This window comes from Drosophila grimshawi, unplaced genomic scaffold, assembly GCF_018153295.1.
Source record: "Drosophila grimshawi isolate 15287-2541.00 unplaced genomic scaffold, ASM1815329v1 contig_1377, whole genome shotgun sequence".
In the NCBI taxonomy this organism is placed as follows: domain Eukaryota; kingdom Metazoa; phylum Arthropoda; class Insecta; order Diptera; family Drosophilidae; genus Drosophila; species Drosophila grimshawi.
This window is the reverse complement of record NW_025062900.1, coordinates 1,406,110-1,429,547: the sequence shown is the minus strand read 5'-3', so window position 1 is coordinate 1,429,547 and position 23,438 is coordinate 1,406,110. Positions and strand designations below refer to the sequence as shown.

The window sequence follows — 23,438 nt, the reverse complement described above, 5'->3', positions numbered from 1 at the left end:
AAATAAGTATTCCCACAACAGGAATATCAGCGCTGAAATGGATGAAAATCGAGAATCTGTCTCAACAATTAAAATCACCAAATTGAATTTCTTTGAGGGGAAAAGGAAAAACCATTTATTTGACATAATTTTTTTTGTTGTTTTCGTATTTTTTTAAATATTTAATGTATTTTGTTTGTTTGTTTATATAGAGCATGAATGTACGTAGTAATATGTTGTTGTTGTATGTATGATCTGGCTTATATAACGCATAATCATGTTTGTGTTGCTGTTTTACTTGTTGTTGTTGCTATTTTTAGCTATAAATTTGTTGGCCTGCAACGCGCTCTTCTTCTATCTCGTATTCTCCTACAAAAAGAATGCCCAATGAATGTGCAAGTGCGTGCGTATGTGTGTGTTTGTATGGGTGGAGCGCCGCTCTCTCCATCATTCTCAAACTCTCTCTCCGTTGTGGGGGGTTGGGGGAAACAAAGCCGTTGGTACGCTGCGCATGCGCTTGTCGGACAAAAGCTGGCTGCTTTGAGGGCGCGCGCGCGCAAGCACAGCGTACCAGCGGCTTAGCAAGAGAGCATAACACTCTCTTCTCTTTGTCGATCTCTCTCTCTCGCACACACACACGCACACAATGCATACGCACAGTCACACGCACAGTGCACACTCACACATGCATGGGGCATTCGCATTTTGTTTGCAGCGTTGTGTTGGCCTCTCTTTCTCTCAACTGTGTTTTTACTGTTGTAACTGCGAACTTCAACTCACGCTGCTTGCTGCACTTACATACTATATATTACATATTACATATATGGGTTTATACGTATGTATATGTATGCAATTTATTTATTTGTATATATATATATATATATATATATATATATATATATATATATATATTTATTTATATATGTATGTGTGTAATTATGGATTTATATATGCATAGTATTAATGTACTCGTATTTTGTAGTAATATTATTATGTAATTTTGCGTTAGCTTATTTATGTATATATATATATATAGATATATATAATTATGTGTTGGTGTGTGTAGTTTATATAATAAACGATTCTCACTTCTTCTTACCACTTTCATCATTCTCTCGCTCTCTTATAATTAGATATACAATCAACAAAAAACTCAAAAAAATTCGCATTTTCTTCTTCTTCGACTTCTTAATCATCTTGTTTGTTTTTGGGTAAAGGAAAAATACAATCAAGTTGTGTGTTTAAATGTTAGGTTATGTTATGTTTGTATGTGTTGGTGTGTGTGTGTATATGTAAATTTACAATTAATTAAATAATAGAAAATAATTTAAAAAAGTAAAAATTAATGCGATGGTGTTTATAGAGTTCAGCATGCTCATATTATATATATGCATATATATATATATATATATATATACTTCGACATATATTTAGCATGTACCATTTTTGTTTTTGTTTCAAATATTTGTTGCTTATTTTATATGTATTTATTTTTTAGTTTTTTTTTGCTGTTTTACTTTTTGTTTATTTTGTTTTTTTTTTTATGTGTGTTTTTTGTAATAAACAGAAAATCATAAAATTTTATGTCTATTTTGTTTTTTGTACTCTGTTTTGTTGTTGTTACTGCCTGTTGTTGTTGTTTGTTGTTTTTCTCACATTTACTTAAACAATAATTGAACAAAATTGTTGTTTGCTGCTTTTAATTACAGTGGCTATGTGAGTTTTTCTATTTATTTTAATTTCTTTTTTTTTTTGCAAATGAAAAATATAAAAACATGTAGTTAATTAGAAAAATTAGTAATATTTTTTCTTTTTGTTTAACTGCACAAAATTCTTGACTAAACTTTATACAATTTGCCCCATTGTTGTCAACACTGCTGCTTGCGCGCCTTCAACAGCAGAGGGCGCGCGCCACAGCTTGTTTACATTTTTCGACGCAAGAGAGTGCGCGCGCGCCTCTCAATGCCGCCTAACAGAGCGGTTAAGGTTAATGCATTGCTGCTGCTGCTGTTGCTTAACATAGCTGTGTCGCTTATTTAGTAGAGTAGGAGTTGCTGCTGCTGCAGCTGTTGCTGTTATGTTATTGCGAGCGCTGTTAATGCTGATGTTGCTGCTACTGATGCTGTTAATGGTAGGCAATCAGGATGACGGCAGCTGTTTGGCAACAATGACGCCAGGACGACACTGTTTCAGTGACGTCGTTATGGTCACCGGCTGATGTGACGTCATCGTTGCACCGCCAACCGTCCCACTGCTGCCGCCGCTGCTCGTCTGTACCTTAAAAATGGCTGTGGGTGTTACCACATCCTTGGCCGATTTGGTTGTAATAATGACCTGCTTGTTGCCGCCAGTCTTCAGCTGCAGAAATGGTCGCAGCTCAGCGAGCGCTGTATGCTGTTTACCCGTTGTGGTCAGAGCCAGAGGCGCGTCCTGCGCCAGGCGATGACTCGTCGTGATCAGCTGATGATGTTGCTGCTGTTGATGTTGCTGCTGCTGCTGCTGCTGCTGATGTTGCTGATGGTGCTGTTGATGTTGCTGCTGGTGGTGTTGCTGTTGTTGATGTTGCTGTTGATGTTGCTGCTGATGCTGTTGATGCTGCTGTGATTGATGATGTGATTGATGCTGTGATTGATGCTGCTGCTGTTGCTGCTGCTGTTGATAGTGATGCTGCAATTTGTGCTGCTGGTCGCCGTCGGCAAACAGATGATCTCCCTCTAGATGCCGAATGGCCTCCACAATTGTTTCCAGATTTTGGCGGGAGCGTGTAAAGACCGCGGTGGCACCCATCACCGTTGTCGTCGTCGGCTGATCCAATTTCTCGGTTTTCACCTTGACGATCTTCTCATTGATGCGCTCCACTTCGACCTTAGGCGTGGCCTTGATGGCCGCCTGGAGGATGGGCGTGCTCATGCCCTCGGCATACGCTTTGGCAATCGCATTCACGTTGACCTCGTTCTCCGATTCCGTTGAACTGTTCGATGAGAGGATGACCTCCTCGTGCACCTGATCCTCACTGATAATCTCAGCGGCTGCATCCGATTCGAGCTCTTCGATGCTGGAGCAGACCACAACTTGTTGCTGGCCCGTCATCTCATCGATTTCGACGTAGGAGACGGTGCCGCCCAATTCCTCCAATTCATCGGCACGCACAAAGTTATCGGTGTGTTCGATAACTTCGCGTGGTATCGAATAGGTGCCACCACCACTATTGCTGCTGTTGTTGCTATTCACTGTGGCTGCGGCTGCCACTGCTGTGTGCGGCGGGGCAGTTGCCACACTGTACAGCTGCCGCTTAATCATCTGCAACTCATCCTCGAGCAGGCGCCGCAAACTGCGCTCCTTCTCCAGCTGCTTCTTCATCTCTAGCAACTCTTTGGCTGCAATGATGCTGGCATTATTCAATTTTGCTGCTGCCCCACCAGCGCCACCGGCTGCTGCAACGGCTGCTGCTGCAGCTGCCCCACCAGCACCAGTGAGCAGTGTCATCGGTTCGGGTGACATGGAACCCAATCCTTCGTCGGAACTGTCGCTGATCGTTTGCATAATCACATTGTCCGTCAATTTTCGCTTCTTAATGGCAACTGCATTTCCATTTTTATTGTTGTTGTTGGAGGAGGATTCGTTGTTGCTGTTGTTGTAATTGTCATTGGAGGCGCCTCCACCACCTCCTCCTCCGTTTGCCTCATGTTCGCCCACCTGCCGCTTGAGTTCGCTGTTTTGGGTCAGCAGCTGTGTCTTCTGGTTCTCCAGATCGACTATATATTGAAACGTCTGTTGCAGTATGGCAGCCTGCAAAAGAAGAATAGTTCAAATTGGAGCTATTAATATATATAAATATTATAGAACAAGATTTAGTTGATACTAACACTCCAAATAGGAATACAAAATGAGGAATGTAGTTTATAAATATTTGAATAAGGTTTCAAAGGTTATTTGTTATTTAATTTAAGAGATTTCTGATTTCATTTAAATTAAATTATTATTTCTAGTTTAATTTACAAAATATTTCTAATTTAAAAGAATATTTTTTTTATTTTAAATGCTAAAGAAGTTTTTCAATTAAATTTAAAGTAAGTTTCTAATTGAATTTAAAGAAGTTCTATAAGCAAATGGAAAATAGAAATTTATAAATGATATTGTTTCAATTTAAATACAAGTTTAGATTTTTCGCGATTCTTCGCATTGCAGGAACTAAACACACACGCACACACAAACTGTAACAGAGCAAGCATAGCATGTACATATGTTGGCAACAATGCAAACTCATTCACAAGACGCCACCAAGCGGAGCGCAGCAGCATAATCTGCCGAAGTGCGAGAATGAGAGCGAAGGCGAGAGTGAGAACGAGAGAGAGAGAAAGGGAGAGATTTGATAATTACCGCAAATGAATGCACGCATGCTTATACATATGCATGTATGTATGGACATGTATATAAGTATGCATAGCATATGTACAGAAATTCATAAGTGCGATTTGCATTGGTATTGGTGCGCTCATAGTAAATAGTGTAGTAAAGCCTGCTGCTGCTGCTGCTTTTGTTGTGCTGTGTTGTGTGTTATGTTGTGACGCCGTCTTGCCGTCAAAAGGTGAAGGAACTTGTGTCCTTCAAAATTGCGCGCGTTCTCTTGCCACAAAACAGCAAAACCACACACACACACAGAGGCATGTGCATAAATATATATGTATGTATTTCGCAGCATAGCCAACAGCTTTTGCATGCGTGCACAAAAGTTGTGAGTATTGGCAACACTTCTAAAAAAAAAAGTGCGTGGGCAAAAAACACGCTTAACGGTGAAAACAGGCATAGAAAGCAGCAGCAAAGCGTAGGCGATATTTGTGCAAAACGATAAGAATTGCAAACTCTGGCAACACCCAATCAGAAAGGAATGCAAGCAGCGACGCCGGCTGAGCGGCAGCCGCAGACGCCACCGCCTCATGGCAAAGGAATGCGAAACTCTGTGAAAATTCTTTGGCTTTGATTAAAAAATAATAAATCTCTCTGTTGTGGTTGTTGTGGATGCTGCTGCCTGCTGCAGCAGCCATAAAACTTGTTTCACATTTTACTCGCTTGTTGTCGGAGGTCACTACTACAACTACAACAACAACAATAACAGCAACAAGAAGAATAATAACGACTAGCGACTCAACACCGGCGACTCACACACAGCTGCTGCTGCTGCTCTCACCCATCCTCCCTCCTCCAGTTAACCGTTCTCTCTCTCTCGCTCGTTCGCTCGCTCAATGCACAGCTGTCTGGGCGGCAAAGCTGTTATGTTGTTTTCATAAACACAACACAGAAGAGAGAGACAAACTGAAAAAGAGAGAGAGAGAGTGGGAGCAGAGCAGCAGCATTTTGTTTGTGTACAGTTTTCTCAGCTTTTTGGCTGGGCATAAAAATCAGCGACGCTGACGTCGACGTCGACGTTGCCATCGTCGGCATTGCAATGTCGAGCGCATATTTTATAAATATAATAACAATAAGAATAAAAATAATCAAGTACACATTTAACACTATTTTAATTTATTCTATTCAATTTCAGTTGTTGCTGTCGCTGCTACCCCAAAGGCCGTTCATTGACTTTAGTTGTTGGATTGCATTGGAAATTGGATTGTATTGGAAAATGACAAAACGTTGGAAAGCTGCATAGGCAGCCACAAAAACAAGATGAATTTGCCAATGGGGCGTGCCGCCAAAAATATGCTAATTGGAATAAAATAACATTAAATAAAGCATAAATGTAAAGATTAGTTTAAAATAATAAAAACAAACAAACATTATGTGTGTTGTTATTATTATTATCATTTACATAAACAAAAGACTAAAATGTGCAGAGGATTTTTCAAATATAGAATTTTCTATAAAAAATATAAAGAAAATTTAATTGCAGATTATTTAAAAACATAGGAATATGCCCAAGAAAACGAAGCATTTCCAATTTGTTTTACAAATTCAATCGCCCGAATCAAATCAGAAAGCTTTATTAAACTAACTTTAGCTTATCACTTTCTTGTTGGAGAAAAAACAACTGACAAGGCGTATGTGTGTGTGTGTAACCGGCAAGTCATGTCTGGGCTAATAAGAAATTGTCGTCGTCGTCAGCAGAAAATGCCGGCAAAAAATCTATACACAAAAATCGCCACAAGCGAAAAAAAAAAACAAGAAAAACAGCAAAATTCGCAATAACAGCCGCAGCCACAGCTGTATTATAAACACACACATATACACAGATGCATATGTGTATACATGTGTGCTATTCATCAAACTGTATGCATTGGTGTGAGTGTAAACAAAAAGCCGATCAAACGCGCGCTGTTTTTGTTCCAACAAGAATCCCAAGCAGCCAACGCGTTCGAGCAGCGAACCAAACCAGACGTCAACCAACGACGACGACAGCAACAGCAGCAGCAGCACAGCGCAGGCAGCATTTTTGCGGCGACTGTACTTTTTTCCAACACACAACGAAAACACACCACCAAGCAGCAAGCAGCAAAACACCAGCAGCAACAGTTCCAATACGAAAAGTTTTTCAATATTCGCCGGCGTTTCATAGTTCAACGTTCCCACAAAATGTTGCTAGCGTGCGCTCTTAGTCTGTGTGTGTGAGAGAGAGTGAGAGCGCGTGGCTTCGTTAAGTTTCGTTTGCCGTTTCGTTTCGTGTGAAACGGAAATTGTACTGCAGGCAGCAGCAGCAGCAGTCGTAGCGAAAAAAAACATGTGGACTCAAGCTTTTTTCATCAGCTTTCGAGCGCTCTCTCGCTCTAGCAAACACGTGTTAAGTTAAGAGAGCCTTAATGCTTCCAGTCCACCGAATATAGTAGTCGCTCTCTCTCTCTCTCCCTCGCTCCGCTCTCTCTCTCTCTTGTGTGTGTATGTACAGCAGCAGCTGACTTGCTGCCTGCTGTCTGCTTGCTGTCTCTGCTTCGTTTCTATAAATGGCGCGTCTGACGACAACGTCGTCGGCCTGTTTTCTTCTTTTTCTGCTTTATCTTATTTTCTACACTACGCTACAATTTGTTGATTGAATAAAATGCATATAAAAATAGCTTGCAATGAGCGCTGCGCGCGCCAAATGCTGATTCGTCATCATCATCAGCTGAGTGGCGTGTGTGCGTTTGAGTGAGTGTGTGTGTATGAGTAGTAGCCACCCAAAATGCACAATGCTCCCCCTTTCCCTTCCAGCAGCAGCTGTCTGGCCTACGTGCTTTAACGCATGCCCTACGCATTAAAAACAACTCTGTTGTTGTAACAAAAATATATACAAAACAAAAAGAAAAGAAGAAAAAACACGAAAAAAAAGAATAAAATCAATTCACTTAAAATTTTCTTATTTCGTTTAATTGGAGTTTCATCATTTTTTTTGTCGTAAATCGATTTTAGCAATTGCATTTTACTCATTTATATCGATGTTGAATTTATCGATATTATCAATTTGTAACAATATATTTAGAAAAAACAAGAAAAAAAATTCATTCCGACTTTTCTTTGTCTTTGTTGTTTGGTAGTTCTCATCTCTTTTTATGGTATATATAGAATTGCATTAGTTTACTGCTCAGCTCACGAATCATTTGAAATATAAATATTGAATTATCGCAAAAAAAAATATTGAAAATCATTGCTTTTGCTTTTGCATTAGATTTTAAATATTGTATTTTTACTGCACTGCTCTGCTCGATTTTATCTCTATATATCGAAATTGAATTTATCGATATGCACAATTTGTAATTTGAGTATTGTAGCAAGAATCCAAGTGCTATAATTCCTCTTCTCTTCTCTTCCTCTTATCATTGATTGCATTTACTTTTGCTTTTGGCTGTTGCTTTTTCTCTGTTGCTTCTTTTTTAGCTGCTGTTATTGCGTCGCACGTTTTGTTGGCGGCAAACAACAATTAGTGTTGTTCTGTTTGTTCTCGCTGCTTCTGTGCTTCTGCTTATCTCTCGCTCTCCCTCTCTCTCGCTTCCGACCAACGACAGGTGTGAGTGCTGCGACTTCATGCATGTACGCGTGTGTATGTGTGCTCTCCTTGATGAGTGACAGAGAGATTGGAGAGGGGGGGAGAGCGCATACAACAAATGTGTAGCACGGCAAACAGAAAACAAGTCAGCTGACATATTAAAATTGTAGTTTCATGTTTTTCTTCCTCTTCAGTGGTATTTTTTCTACTTTTCTTCTTCAATTTTTGGCAAAATAAAGCGCGTGTTTTATTTTTTGCAATTCATTAGCATTTTTTTTATAGCGCTGAGCTTTTGCAAGTCGAATATTTTGCTAAAATTAGCAATACACACACGCACACATATGCATACACATGTGTATTTACAAACATAACGGAATTTGAGAAGGCCGCACACGTTGCAGCACACAGCATACAGCTCCTCATTTTGCGAAATACACACCCACACAATCATATCGTACACACACATGTGTACATATATGCTCAAACAAAAAAACAGCTGCGGCTATCAAACGCTGCTGCCGGCATTGATGCTCACGCACACACATGCATAAAGCACCCACACACAGAGGAGGTCGGTTGTCTCGCTCGCTCTCGCTCTTTCCCACACTCAGCTGTCGCCCACAAAACAATGGGCGCCAAACATGTGTTTTCTACACACTCACACATACGTAGCTCAAAGCTCGCACAGCATTAAACGATAATGGGTGACAACATCACACAGAAACAGAGAGAGAGTGGAAAGAGAGAGCGAAAGAGATTGGCGGCTGGCAAATGCATTAAATTAATACACTATTTATAAACTATATAACACTATAAGCAGTGTTCGCCGTTATTTGCGACACAGTTTCCAAGGCGCTGAAAAAAACAAATTCGCAGAAATGCCGTCATCGAAAGTAAATTGTGGGAGAGAGGGAGGGGCAATGAGAGAGAGAGAGAGCGATTACGCAGCAAAAGGCGAGGTCAGTTGGGGTCTTATCTGTGTGTGTGTGTGTATGTAAAAATGGAAATGTCAGTGCAAAAACAGCTGTCGAGTCTCTGGCAGCACTCAAAATATTTAAATATAAACATTTCTTTCTTTTGTTGTCTTTTTTTCTTATTTTTATGGTAAATGTATTTTTGCGTTTTTAGATAATTTTTAACGAGTCGCCGGCGCTAGAAGCAGCTGCTGCTTTTTTTTCTTTGCTATTTTGACTCATAAAAATGCAAAAAACTATTATAAGTTTTTATTGGCTCTGCCTTCCAACCAACCTTCCAATTTAAAAGTGCTAATTTTTATTTAACAGCGTTTTTTAACAGTTCCCTAACATTATTCCAGGCAGCCGGGCACATGAACATATTACAGTCCTGAGGCAGTGTTGCATAGCGGGAGGCGAAACCTAAGAAATGTTGTTGTTGTTGTTGCTATTTCTTTGTCGTCACTCGCGCTTTCAGCGCGCTTCATTAAAATTCCATTACAAAAGGTCAATAAAACTTTGAACCAGCGAACAACAACACACGAAAGCTCATGGTCAACGAAAGCATTTAATTAGCATACGAACGAAAAAACAGCGAAAAAGAAAAAAGGAACAAAAACAGTTACATGTATGCATGCATGTGTGTGTGTCTGTGTTGAGCACGAATTGAATTTGAATTAAAATAGAGAGAGTGGGAAAGAGAGAGAGAGAAATGCGTTGAAAGCACGAATGAATGAGCAGCAGCAGCAGCTGCAACAACAACAACAGCAGCAGCAGAGGCAAAGAGCAGTCTTGCGAATGCCGGCAAAATGTTGCTGTCAAATTCCCACAACAACATGTCGACGTCAACGCTGACGCTGACCCTCAAATTTACACACACATCCACACACAGAGTAGATCAGCTGATCAAATTTCACATTTATAAAAATAAAGCAAACACAAAGAGCACGCTTTCTGTGGTTGTGTGTGTGTCAGACTTCACACCCAAGACAGCTGTTTTAATTAACCCAAATAAAATTGAAAAGAAAACAACTCGCGCTGCATTTGTTATAAAAATACAACACACACACACGCAGTAATTGCAGCGCATAATGAAATATTTATAAAGCAGCGGGTGGATGACGACAGCCAGTTGTTCCCAAACCCCCCCTCCCCCTCTCAATCTGACACACACACTCGCGCATATGCATATTGCTCACAATTGGCTGACTGATTTTGTTGCTGTTGTTGTTGTTTGACTTTTGGCTACGACGCACTTGGGAAAGCTGAGCTTTTGCTTTTGCTTTTTTGCCGGTCAACCTTGTTATTTTGTGCTTGACCAGCTGAGCTCTGCGCGCTGACGTCGCTGCTGCTGCCTTGTGTGAGCGAGTGTGTGTAAATTGCGCAGCAAAAACGCCGGTTGAATATTTTGGACATTAAATACAAACATTACTTATTGTTGCTGCTCTTACTGTTGTTGTTATTGCTTTGCTTTGCATCTTTTATTGAAGTTATTGCTTTGCTTTACATTTCTTATTGCTGCTGTGGGTGTTGCTTATTGCTTTGCATTTCTTATTGCCGCTGCTGTTATTGTATGTATGTGTTTACATTATTATTGTTGTTGCTGTTATTGTACGTATGTGTTTCCATTGACATTTATATTCAGCTGTAGTCTCAGCTGTTGCGCTGATTCATTGCATTTGCGGATGCTGTAAAAAGCGCACACATACATACACACAACATTTGCTGTAAACAAAAACGGAACGGAACTAATAACAATGCAGATTTTCCCATTTGGCGCCGATGCTGTTAATGACTTTTTTTTTGCCATTGATAAACACTACAAAAAAAAAAGCACCGTTAAAGCTCAGCAGAGTCATTAAATCCGGCGAGACAACATTCCATATAATCAACAACAACAGCAACAACAAATGCAGTCTGTAAGCTCTGCTTGAAAGCTGCTCCAGCCAAGCAACATTGACAAAGTGATGGCGACGACGATCTTGTAAGCGCCAGACGACAGAGCAGCGCAGTCAGCGACCGACCGACATTTTTGCAAGCAGACACAGACAGACACACATACAGCTACACTTGTCTGCCTGCTGTCTGTCGGTGTGTGTGTGTAAAGAAAACCCACAAAGTAATTGATCCATTGCACTTATGCTTTAGCTAGTCGTCATTATTGCTGCTGTTGTTGTTGTCGCTGCTTTCTCTTCTCTCTCTTTGCTTTAGGTTATTCTTTTTGCTTGCTTGCGAAAGTGCAGTACCAGTGCTGCCAATTGCTCGCGCTAAGTCGATATCTCGTATCTGCCCAATGTGGCAACACTGCGCCTAATAACTACATACACTACACGCCACGCAAATAAGTACACATAAAGTATCTAGTTTTAATTAGGCGACGGCAATTTGCGAATGCATCTCAATTGCATAGTGGAAACAAAATATGATAGAGATACACATAGAGAGAGGGGGAAGTGGCAGGTCTGAGGTCAGCTTTGCTACAGAAATTGCATACACAATAAATGCAGCTATTTCAGCTATATATTAAACCACATATACAGTTGCGAAAAGAGTTGCACCAGTCTCACAAAGACTGTTTTCGAAGGATATTTTAAATACCTTTTCGATGGGGAAGAAGACTTAAAAAACTGTTCAAATTAAGAAAAAAAAATATATATTATATACAATAAAAATTAACATTTGGAAAGATTGCAGAACTAACTCTTGCTTTTGCATTCATAAGAAAATATATCGAAGTGATGCTAGTATTATGTATATAGACATAGCTGACATAATCGTAAATACTATATACAGAATTTATACCGTTATATACAACTGTTAAGTTGGGTGTTGGTCGCAATTCCGGCACAGCTGCTTTGACGCAAAAAACGCAAAGGTTGCACGATGCCAATGGCCTAGTGCACTGTGCACACACACTCTGCACCCCTCACTCCGTTGCCCAGATTCCGCCACGCCTTTTTAGCCCCGTCATCAGCAACAGACTCGTCGTCGTCCATCTGCGCAGCTGCGGCAACATAAAAGCTGAACGCCCAATTTTCATACCATTTCCAGTAATTCCAATAGCCAACCAACTTCCTCCCCACCACCTACTTCCACTCTACCTGCCACTTTCCAGGCAGTGAAATAATAATCGTCATCGGGCGGCAAACAAACAAACAGCTGCCTACCAGGCGCCAAACAGGCGCCAAGACAGGCTACAAAATGGCAATGAAACAAACCAACCCCTATTAGACCACCCCACATCCCTCCCATTGCCTGCTGTATGAGCGTGCGTTGCGCTCAGCTGTGAGCAGCAGTGTGGCAGGCAGGAGGAGGGGGAGGAGACGGGAGAGAAGGATAGCAGAATTTGTTGGCTGTTTTTGGGCTTGGCTTCAGTGGAGACTCGTGTCAATGTTTTGGTTGAGAGAAGTCTGTGCGCCGACTACGGTAAAGCATGGCTATGAAAGTTTTAATGTAGCAGCAGTGTTGATTGCAGAATTAATAAATATTAATTTGAATAAATATGATTTCTGGAATTAATCCAATTGAAAACAATGATTTACTAGCAGTGTTGAATATGAATTAACATTTATTTTGTTTTAATTTATAAATACTAATTTGTATTAATAAATATGGCTTTGATTTCAGGCATAACTCTAAGTAGAAAACATATTAAAATGAATGTGTTTTATTTCATTTATTTAGTATTTTGAATGCAAAAGTGCTTCAAATATTTATTGCTTAGATTTCAGTTTTTTTTCCAACAGTGTTTAACAATTTTCAACAATCTCCTCAACATAGTTAAGCTTCACTGTTTCTCCATCTCTATCTAGCCCCTGTGTTTTTGTCATCTATTCCTCGTGCCTGGCTTCTGATTCAAGTTCGATGGAGTTTGGGGGGTTTGCCGCTAACTCGAGGGTTGTTTTTAGTTGGCGCTTTTGGCGCGCACTGGAAGCCCAAGCAGCGCCACGAGGCGACAATTGGATCGATAAATTTGGAGCTACAACTCAAATTGAAGAAGAGCCAAAAGAATTCCAGTTGTGCGTCCTTTTTTCCTCAACCCCCTCTTCTAACTCTCTCACTCTGTCTCGCTCTTGCAGTCGGCACTTTAATGTAGGTTAGTTCAGCTGCTGCTGCTATTGCTGGCTAACGGTAAACTGTACGCTGTAAGTTTTGCTGCACTTTTGCGCACTTTGGCGCCACCTAGCGAGTAAGTTCAATGACCCGCCTCAATGAGTAAATCACAGACTACTTGGCACAGTCGCCCACAGCAGTAGTGTACATAACAGTTATGTACTCACACATACACATACATAAGTTAAGCTCTATGTTTGTATGTGTGTGCAAAAACTGTCAATGGCGCAGTAGCAGCGACTATTGCTACTTTCTGCAGTGTTGCATTTTTTTTTGCGCACTTTTATGTCAACTGAAAGCTCTACGTGTGCATGTGCATGTGTGTGTGTATGTGAGCTGCATTCGTCGTGCGACCTGATTCCGATTCCAGTCGTCGTCGTCGTCAGTTTGTTGTCATTTTAGGCCTAGGCTCAACACTAGAGAGGAAGAGAAGGGGAGGAGGTGCTGGCTACTACTCCCAAGTTGGTCAAGCAAAAAGAGCAGTACAGAGTGTTACTGCTATTTGCCATTTCGCTTGCACACAAAAAACTACTACATACTACAATGTTTACTATGTGTGATAAATGCATAGGAAGAAGAAGCAGCGACAGCAGCAGTAAAAGAGCATGCATAAAAGAAAAATCCATAAACTACTTGCAGGGCGCACACGCCCACCCCACCACACACCTCTCTCCTTCACACTCTCTTTCTCTCTGTGCTGTCATTCGTCACGGCTGCTCTACGCCCATTATGTCATTCATCAAGGCACAGAGCTCAACTGCGCTGCTGCTGTCGACGTCGCTGTTTGCCGTACCCCTTTGCACATTTTACGCGTGTGTCGTAAAAAGACTAACGTTGTTTTTTTTTTTAATATTTACGTTTTTTTCGTTTTATTTTTCTTCTTGTTGTTTACATTGCTATCGATACATGTTGGTTTTCAGAGCACTTTTCTTTTACGTTTTCTATTTTGTATGATTTATGTTTTTGGGTGTTTTATTTATTTTTTATTTTGTAGCTTGACACTTTTCAATTAGCAATAAATAAAAGTGCAAGGATCACAACGAAATAAATCTCTCTATCAGTGTTGCAAAATACGCCCTTGCCCAAACAAAAAAAAAGGGAATGTTGCCTAACAGCAGACACATAAATTAAAGTACACCCGCCCATCACCCAAAAGAAAGTATGCACATAAAATAAAAATCCATTTTTTCGCTGTTTTCTTTTTGCTTATTTAATGTGACATGTATGATTTACAGCCGTCTGCAGCTTAGCCAAGACACACTCCCACAATATCCCTCAATACCGCACCGCTCCCCTCTCCCAACACAACCGCACTCACTCACTCAAGATGCCGCCACAACAAATCGATGTTTGTCTCAAGGTGAACAACAAGAAAAAAATACATACAAGACAAATGCGTAGGTATGCAGAAAAAGAAGCACAAAAAAAGCCTAAAACGGCGACGCCAAAAAGGTTGCCATATTTACATGAAGACGGCGACGTCTGGCGGCGACTGGAAAAAGGGACCTTCATGTGTCAAGAGCTTCGCTGCTGACGTCGCACACAAACACAAACAAACACATTCGGTCTGAGATTTTTGGAAAGTTTTTGGCAAATTGACTGCAGCAGTGTGTGAGAGTGAGAGAGATAGCGAGAGCAGCAGGCAGCTTGGCAATTTGTCAACAGAAGATAAAGCACAGAGTTGCAAAGCTTGCTACTCCAGTTATAATTGCAATTGGAGTGGGGGTGTGGAATTGAAATACGAAAGCACAATTGGCAATATACAGTTGCGGTCAAAATAATAATAGTGCTGCTTCTCGATGCACTTAATTAAAATATGACTCATTGTATAGTAATCAAATCGAGACCTGTTCAAAATCTTTAATATAATGAAATAACTCAATTCGGCAAAACAAAAAAATGTTTGCCGTCTCATCTGTGAATAATATGGGTTTGTGTGTATTCTGCAGAACTCCTATACCTACGATTGCGTGTACATATATATGAATGAATATTCACGTGTTTATCGGCAGAGCGCGCTTGCAGGCCGGCTTAGTGCGTTTAGTGTAAATATTTTAAATGGAAATATTCCAATATATATTTGCATATATTTAACGGGGTTCAAGGTATATCGTAATCGAGCTCACTCGACTACAGCACTCTTACTTGTTTATTAACTATATTTTAAGTTATTTCCAAAATATATGAATGTACTAATGTTTTGCCCGCAGCTATATATATATATGTGTAATCCAATTAGCAGTCAGTGTAGCTCAAACATCTGACATATTGTATGCTTAAAACATAACTTTACGTAATGTAATGTTTAACGTAACGTAACTTTAACCGTAAACACTTACCTTGCTCAACTTTTCGCCTTCGTGTCGCGGCAACAGCGAACGTAAACTCTGAAAACCGGCATTGATGCTCTGCATACGTCGTCTCTCATTGCTATTGGCTATTTCGCGCCGTATACGTTTCTCCGTATCGAGTATCGGTTTACCGCTGTTCGGCGAACACCGTCCTCCCTCGCCGCTCATCATATCGCCGCCGCCTCCTCCCCCACCATCTTTTGTTGTATTCGATGCGCTCATATTCGATTGGCGACGCTGCGAACTCGTCGTCACCTGATGCGCCGGCTCCGTCGTGTATTCAATGTGATACGTATTCTCACCACCCGAATCCTCTAATTGTAATCTGTAAACAAATTAATAAAATATATCAATAAATTTGAGCTTTTGTATATTTCGAATTAACTGAAAATTAGTGTTAAAGAAACCTGTAAAGTGACTCTAAAAAAGTGACTGTGACTGTAAGCAGCCTAATAAGCTATTTGTCGCTCTCTGTTAAGAAATATATATTTGACATAAAAAAAATGGAAATTATTACAATTAATTGTATTGTTTAATCTGCTAAAACTCAGCGATAAAAAACCTCTACAGTGATTGTAAAAATATAAGTTAAATATATTAAGTAAGTAATCAATCTAAAAATTTAAACAGACTATCTTTTTTAGAGTAGTGTAGATTAATTATATTAAATATAATATTTACGGCACAAAAATAATATTATTTAAAATTTGCATATTTAAATTAGCTGCAAATCAAAGCTAAATAAATCTTTACAGTGACTCTAAAATGTAAGCTTATATTCGCTCTCTCTCACACTCTCTTTTACTCTCTCTTTAAAACTGTGTAGATTAATAATAATCGTGGGCATAATATATATATGACACTAAACCAATTAACTCTTACACACACACGCACACAGATACACACACAATAGCGCTGAAAAATTCATTCATTCATTCATAAATTTACAATTCCATTCAATTCAGTTTTAGTTTAGCCGCAGCGACACCAACACACTCCTACACACACACACACAGTGAGAATGGTCAGAGCATCAATACAAACGAAAAGTGTACAAATAATAGCAAATACAATAACAATACAGGCAGCAGCATAAAAAGCAACATGTCAGCTCAAAGAGAGCATAGCAAAGAGAGAGAGAACGGGAGAGAGGGAGGGAGAGAGAGAGAGCGAGAGAGAGAGAGCGAGAGAGCGAGAGAGCGAGAGCGGGCGAGCGAGTGTTGAGCGGCGCTCACAGCTGTAAAATACGGCTCTTTTTTTTGACTGTTCTTTTCTTGTTATTATTGTTTGTGCTTGGATTAAAGTCAAATTTATGCTGCACAGCCAGCCAAATAGCAGCATAAGAATCTCAAACCGGTTTTTATTTTTTTGTAGCTGAAAAACATTTTCACAAAGGTATGCCTCGTGTGTGTGTGTGTGTGTGTGTAAAGTTGCAACACTGCATTCCAGCAACAATACAATATACCAGGCAGCAGCAGCAGCGCAGCAGCAGAACGACGAACAAGCGCTCAAAGAAGAAAACAAGAACAACAACAATAAACGATAGAAAATCTTAGACATCGTCAGTCGTCTGCTTGCATTGGTCTATTTTTAGCAACACAGCATTGCCATCCATGACAAAGGTCGTTCTCCGCAACACACACGCATACACGCGAGCACACATATTTGTGTGCATTTAATACCCTTGATTTAAGCTGATTTAATTAAACTCGCTTTTACTTTTGAATGATTAAGTATATTTTTTGGGAAGCCTCTTTCTCAACTTAATTAAATTTAAAATATAGTTTAAATTAGTCTTTCATTGTTTTTTTTTTTTAAATGGAAAACGAAAATTACAAGTATTTTCATTATTAAGCCAAATTATTATTAGATTCCTTATTCTATTTTATTTGTTTTAATTTTAAATTATATAATTACGCAAAGCAATTTTTGAATGGCTGATCAATAGATATTTAACTATGTACAAATTCATATTACAGATAGAATATAAGTTATTCCATTTTTTTTTTAAATTCAGATTCAAAATGCATATTAATATATTTAAAGTAAATTATTTCTTTTTTTTGTTCTGTCTTGACTGATATTAGTTGAAATTAATTAAATACTAATACAAATGATTGATTCCACGTTTACCCATGCTCATTCGCGAATTAAACGTTACTCCAAATTAGAAATTTACTCTGAGAGAGCATCTCAAAGTCGCATACGCCCAAAAGATTTCATGCATTCTTTAACGAGATGTTGCCAAACATGGCTAAAGCGGATGTTGTTGCACTTGCTGCAGCTATTTTGCTATTGTTGCTCCACTGGAATTTCCATTTGCAAGCTTTGCATGGAAAAGCAAGCCACAAAAGCTGCGGTGGCGGCGGCTGCATAACATACAAGTTGAATGAAGCTGCTACGTCAAGTACAAAATATTTGTGGTACTCCTGCACACACACATAAACATGCCTGTATGTGTGTGTTATGACTTTACAATTTATTGACATGCAAACAACAACAGCTGTTGTTGAGCTTAATTTATGTACTGCAGACAGCATTAGCTAAAAATAGCGACCATGTTAAGATTAACAGGCTTTAAACTCAACGAGGGAGCAGACTCTTAAGCGCCTGCTAGATGGAAAATTAACTTATGAGCCGTTGGGGGTGCATAGGCATTTATCAGCTGTTAATGCTTAATTAGAAAAGTGATCATGCTAAGAGAAATAATAATTAAAAGCTGTTGCTGCAGCTACTATTAAAGCATAAACCGTTTTTATAAAGCTTTTTTCTATTTCTTTCTTGGCATTTTGAAATTGTGAATTGCATTTAAATTTGCGCTACGCATTTTTCGCATTTCACCAGCAGCAGCAAGCATAACAAGAAGAAGAACACATGACATACAACAGCTGCTGCCCGGGGGCCGACTGCTGGTGCTGCTGCTGTTGCCTGCCCCAAAGTTCAATGTAGTTCATTGGCCACTTTTCGCCAACTAACCAACACTGACACACACACTAATACACACAAAGCTAAACAGAACAGAAACAGACAAAGCCGAAGTCACGAGTGCCGCCGATTTGTTGTTGTTGCAATTGCTGCTGCTGATGCACATAAATCGTATGCACACACGTGTGTGTGTGTGTGTAGTGTGTACGTTTATTGGGTCAATGCTTACGTCATCAGTTTTGCCTGGAATTTTGTCGGCAGCAATTTTGCCGATTGCAGGTGGAGTCGTCGCGGATAAGCATATGTGAATATGTTTATTCACAAGAGTTATGTAATGTATAAATATATATATTTAGGATTTGCTTATCTCAAGAGAACAGTAAAATTATCTTGCTAAGTTAAAAAATATAAATAATAAATTAAAAATAAAGATAAAAATTTAAGATCTTTTTAGCTAGTACTGTTAATTGGTCTTTAATATTTTTAATTAAAACATAATTTTAAAGAATCACTACTTTATTTATTTTAATATATTAACTATAATAAATTAGTTCGTTATGAATTATAATTAATTACTCAATACTATATTGAAATACAAATATTTTAGATGTTCACTACTCTACTTATTATTTAATTATATTCACTATAATTAATTATGCTATAACTATGCTCTAATATATTTAATTAAAAACTACATTAAAAATATACAAGATATTTACTAATTTACTTATTATTTTGTACATTTACTTATTAAAAAAGCCCAATGTGCTCAATTTTTTATATATATATATTATTTTTTTTTATATATTTTCTGTGTCGACTGATATTAGTTCACATAAAATAAATATTAGCAATCAAATTATTCATAGAACTTATTTCCTTTATAAAATGTATTTAATTTAATTATTAATCACTCAATGAGCAAGGCCTAGCAAAGATGCTTGACTTGCCACTATTTGTTTAATTATTATTTATTATTATATTATATACTCGTTGCTTCTGAACTTTTTTTTATTGTTTATTATTTAACATAAGACAAGAATCCAATTTCAAATTTTGCCTTTGTTTTTATTTTTATGGCTTTAGTTTTTATGGCAAAAATCCCAAATTACCTTTTTAATGCATATTTATCTTTTTATAGTTTATAATGAAAAACAAAAGAACTCTAAAATTCTTATCCTTATGAGAGAGAGAGAGAGAACAAGAAGACTTAGCATCTGTTGCACTCTAAAAAAAAATGGCAGTCATCATTTTATGCCCAGTCACGTACCAAATAAAATCACACCAATACCAATGCAAATGTGTATCAATGTATGTGTGTTTGTAGTGCGTTCTACTAAAGCGTAGTAAATGAAAAAAAAAAATAGTAGAAGCATGGAGTGAGGGGTGCGGGAGGGAGGAGGGAGCAACTGGCAAAATGCGCAGTATAACGCAATAAACTTTTGCCCACTTGCGCAATGTGCAATGGCCAACAACAAAATAAACAGGCAACAATGTAGCATAAACAAATATAAAAAAAAATTAGAAGCCACCTGCACAACCCCCACCTCCATCTCACTCCTCACAGTGAATAAGTGTCAGTCTTTTGGCGCCATTTGCAATAAAAAAAATATAAACAGAGAACAGAACAGAAAAAAAAAAATGCCGTTGCAATCGCTCAAAGCAGTGTGTGAGAATGAGATGCAAGGTGACAGACTACACATAACGGTTACATAAGCTCCCACACACATACACACACACACACTTGTGCATGAGGTAATCTGAGATGAGCAGGTGCAGTGACTGCAGCAATGGCGGGCAGTGGGGGGAGCGTGACAAAAATAAAGAGCGAAAGAAAGAAATCAACAGCTGTGTTGTATGCGATTAGAAAAAAAACACACACATATATATATATAAATAAACCGCTATTACGTACACAAAAGTCACAGCTGACGTCTGCGTTAATCTTTAATACATTTTTTGCAAATCCAACTATTTTAGCTACACACTAATACACACACACACTCTGACAAAATCATGTGGTTTTCATCAACAACAAAGCCGCTTCTCCTCTCTCGCTCTATCTCGTTCTCTCTTTCACCCCACTCTCACTCTCACAGGCGCGCAGGTTGCCCATTACAATATAAATGCCGCATGCAATAAATAGAAACGCAATGGGAAATTGAAACACACACAGTGACTGAAACGCTTGGCATATGAAACAGCAGTAGGCATCGCCCAAAAATTTGCGCAGCAGCTTTTTATCTTTTGTGTATAGAATTCTTATTGGGCCACACACACACACATGCTGCTCTTTTTTCTTCTTTTTTTTCAATGAATACGTCGACGTCGTAGTAAAAAGCATTGCGCTGTGTGGCGGCATCTGTACTTTTTTGCAAAATTCCCCTTATTATATTCCCACCACTCACTCTCTCCTGCGCTATCTCTCTCTCTCTCTCTCTCTCTTGTATTGACGAAGGAGCAACAAGCTTTTGAGTGCAATGCAAACACTCACCTCACTCACTCTTACACACATGGGCACAAACGAAGAAGAATGAGACACACAAACACAGACATATGTGTGAGCTCCCCGCAATGAGTCAATTTTACAAGCGGCCTTTCCAGTGTGTGGGGAAAAACGGAAATGACGCCACACACACCAACACACACACGCATGCACAGAGAGAGAGAGAAAGAGAGAGCAGCAGCAGCAGTTGCAACGCGCGGATTTGGAGACTTTTAGCAAAGGCACTTTTTACCGGCCGCGCAGCTGTTTTTATTACTTAATAAAATTTGCCATTTTATCAATCTACTCAATTCCATTTTTCACTGAAAATAAACAAGATTTTAATAAAAACAAAAATAAATAAATAAAAAAAAACCTGTCAGCTGTTTTGCGCAATTTGACAGTGTTGATAAAGCAGCGACGACGTTTGCAGTTACACAATACAAACACAAACATATGGCAAATGACAGCCTTATCACACACACATACGCAAAGCCTTCAATCTGTCAGCTGCCCAAAGGGAGACAGAGAGAGATTGCTTTCTTTTACGTCAGACATTCACTCGCACGCTCTCCCTCTCCTGCTCGCTCTCTCTGTGGGAACATATGCTGTTGAAAACAGTAACAAAATGCGAAGAAAAAATCAGAATAAAGCTGATAACGCAGTCGAAGTACCAAAACCATATGATTTTGATGGTTTGAATAAAAAAATAAAACATAAAAAATTCTTAAATAACTCAAACAATACAAAAAAAAAACAACTACATTCTCTTTTTCTTTGCATTTTTGGTTGAGTGTTGCTCTCTCGCTTGAACGTACACGCATACTCAGGTAGCCATATGATGATTATGGTAAAAATATACCGGTACAGCTGATTTGGTCGCAACTAGCATACAAAAAAGATTAGACAGACTGTTGGCGATAAGCAGCAGCGCAGCTGTTTCGCGAGCGAGAGAGCGCTAACAGCAGATCGCAAGTCAAAATAGAAAAAACAATAACGGCAACAAGAACAACAGCATTAAAAATTTATTTACATGGCATGCACACTATTTTTACCGGCAGTGTTGTAAGCCAAACATTGGAAGAAAAAAAAACACAAGTCGAGAAAACAGCCGTTTTTTCAAATATGGCGACAATAACAACAACAATATATGAACAACAGACGCTGGCAGAGCAAACAAAAAAAAGTAGCGTCACCTTTTTCCAGCGGCACAATGTGGAAACGAAACGAGCTGATACAAATGGAAATGAAATATATGGAATGTTGTCTGTCGTTTTCCCATATATGTGTGTGTGTGTGTGTGTGTGTAGTGAGTGTTGTGTGTCTTGCATGGTGGTGGTGTTTTTATGCCGCGTTTGTTTTGTGCGGCAAAACAGGCGGCAAAATTATACGTTTTACGTGCGACAGAGAGAGATGGAAAGAGAGAGCAAGGGAGACGAGAAATAATCAATAATTTGCGTGATAAAAAATACGAATAAAAATGTTGAGCGTACTTTTTGTTTTTCCTTGACTGTTGTATATCTTACTATATATAAATATATGTACTGTAACTTACTGTAACTCTTCATCCAATTCCTCGGCGCTGTTGTATTCGGCGTTTTCCAAAATGACTTCCTCCGTTTTGATGGCCAGCGGTACTGAAGACATGTTTTATCTTGTTCGATATTATCTCGCGTGTTTTGTTTTCTTTGTTCGTTTTTCTTTTTCTTCTACTGCTTTTCACAAATTGCGCGCACTTTAAATTGTAACTGTAACTGTTGTTGTTGTTAGAGCAGGACACGTGTTTTTTTCTTCTTCGTTTGTTGCTGTTCTGCTTCGTCTTTTGCACACACAAACACACACACAGACGTAAATCGATCGTTGACTTTTTGGCTATGTGTGTGTGTTTTTGTCTTCGTCGTCAGCTGGTCTTCTACTGCTTCTTCTTCTGCCTCTGGCTTCAGCTGCTTTTTGTGTTTAGCGGCAAATTGTTAGGCACAAAACACAAACAGACACACACAGAGACAATCACACTCACACAGACAGCAGTCAGCGCACTCACACGCTCTCACTCGCACTCAAAACAGCAGGCGACGCGCCGTAAAAAATTTAGCGCGTCGTCGTCGTTGTTGTTGCTGCACAACACACAAAAACACTTGAAAAGTTTTTCACAAGCTAGTGCAAAAAAATATTTATTATTGCTGCTCTGGTTTTTTTTTTCTTTTCTTTAATTTTTTGTACACAAACACACATACATATGCACTGTTAAATATATATGTATGTGTGTGTAGGCAAAATGGTTGCACTGTACGTAGAGACCGCGTTTTAAACACAGGGCGTCCGCGACGTACGTCTGCTCGGTTCAAATATTCAACGCAAAATAACAGCTGTTAACATGTGCGCAGTACGGCCGTGGTAACGCTTTGCAGTATATACCAAAAGCGCACATGGGTTGAAAAGTGATCGAAAAAATATTGCCAACGGCAACTAAACGTAAAATAACGGATTTTTGACTGTTGCATTTATATATGAGTCAAATCCAAAGTGATTAAGTAATTTCTTGTACATTTTTTCTAATAGCTGTCGAAAATTATAACAGCTTCTAATATCTGCCTAAATATTTATAAAAATATTTAAATAAGTCGTGCTAATTTCAAAATTGAATTTGACATTCAGCTAGTGTGACCACGGTGTGATAA

General features: G+C 39.0%; 1 protein-coding gene across 1 annotated transcript; it reads right to left on the bottom strand.

The window, feature by feature from the left end:
- Positions 1-1,502: 1,502 nt before the first annotated feature.
- On the bottom strand, positions 1,503-23,116 carry LOC6562478 (ras guanine nucleotide exchange factor B). Its single transcript, XM_032736077.1, has 3 exons — positions 22,316-23,116; positions 15,339-15,675; positions 1,503-3,768 (listed from the first exon to the last, which is right to left on the bottom strand). The coding sequence occupies exons 1-3, from the start codon at positions 22,405-22,407 to the stop codon at positions 2,119-2,121; spliced, it is 2,079 nt and encodes a 692-aa protein (XP_032591968.1). The 5' UTR covers positions 22,408-23,116; the 3' UTR covers positions 1,503-2,118.
- Between the last annotated feature and the right edge of the window lie 322 nt (positions 23,117-23,438).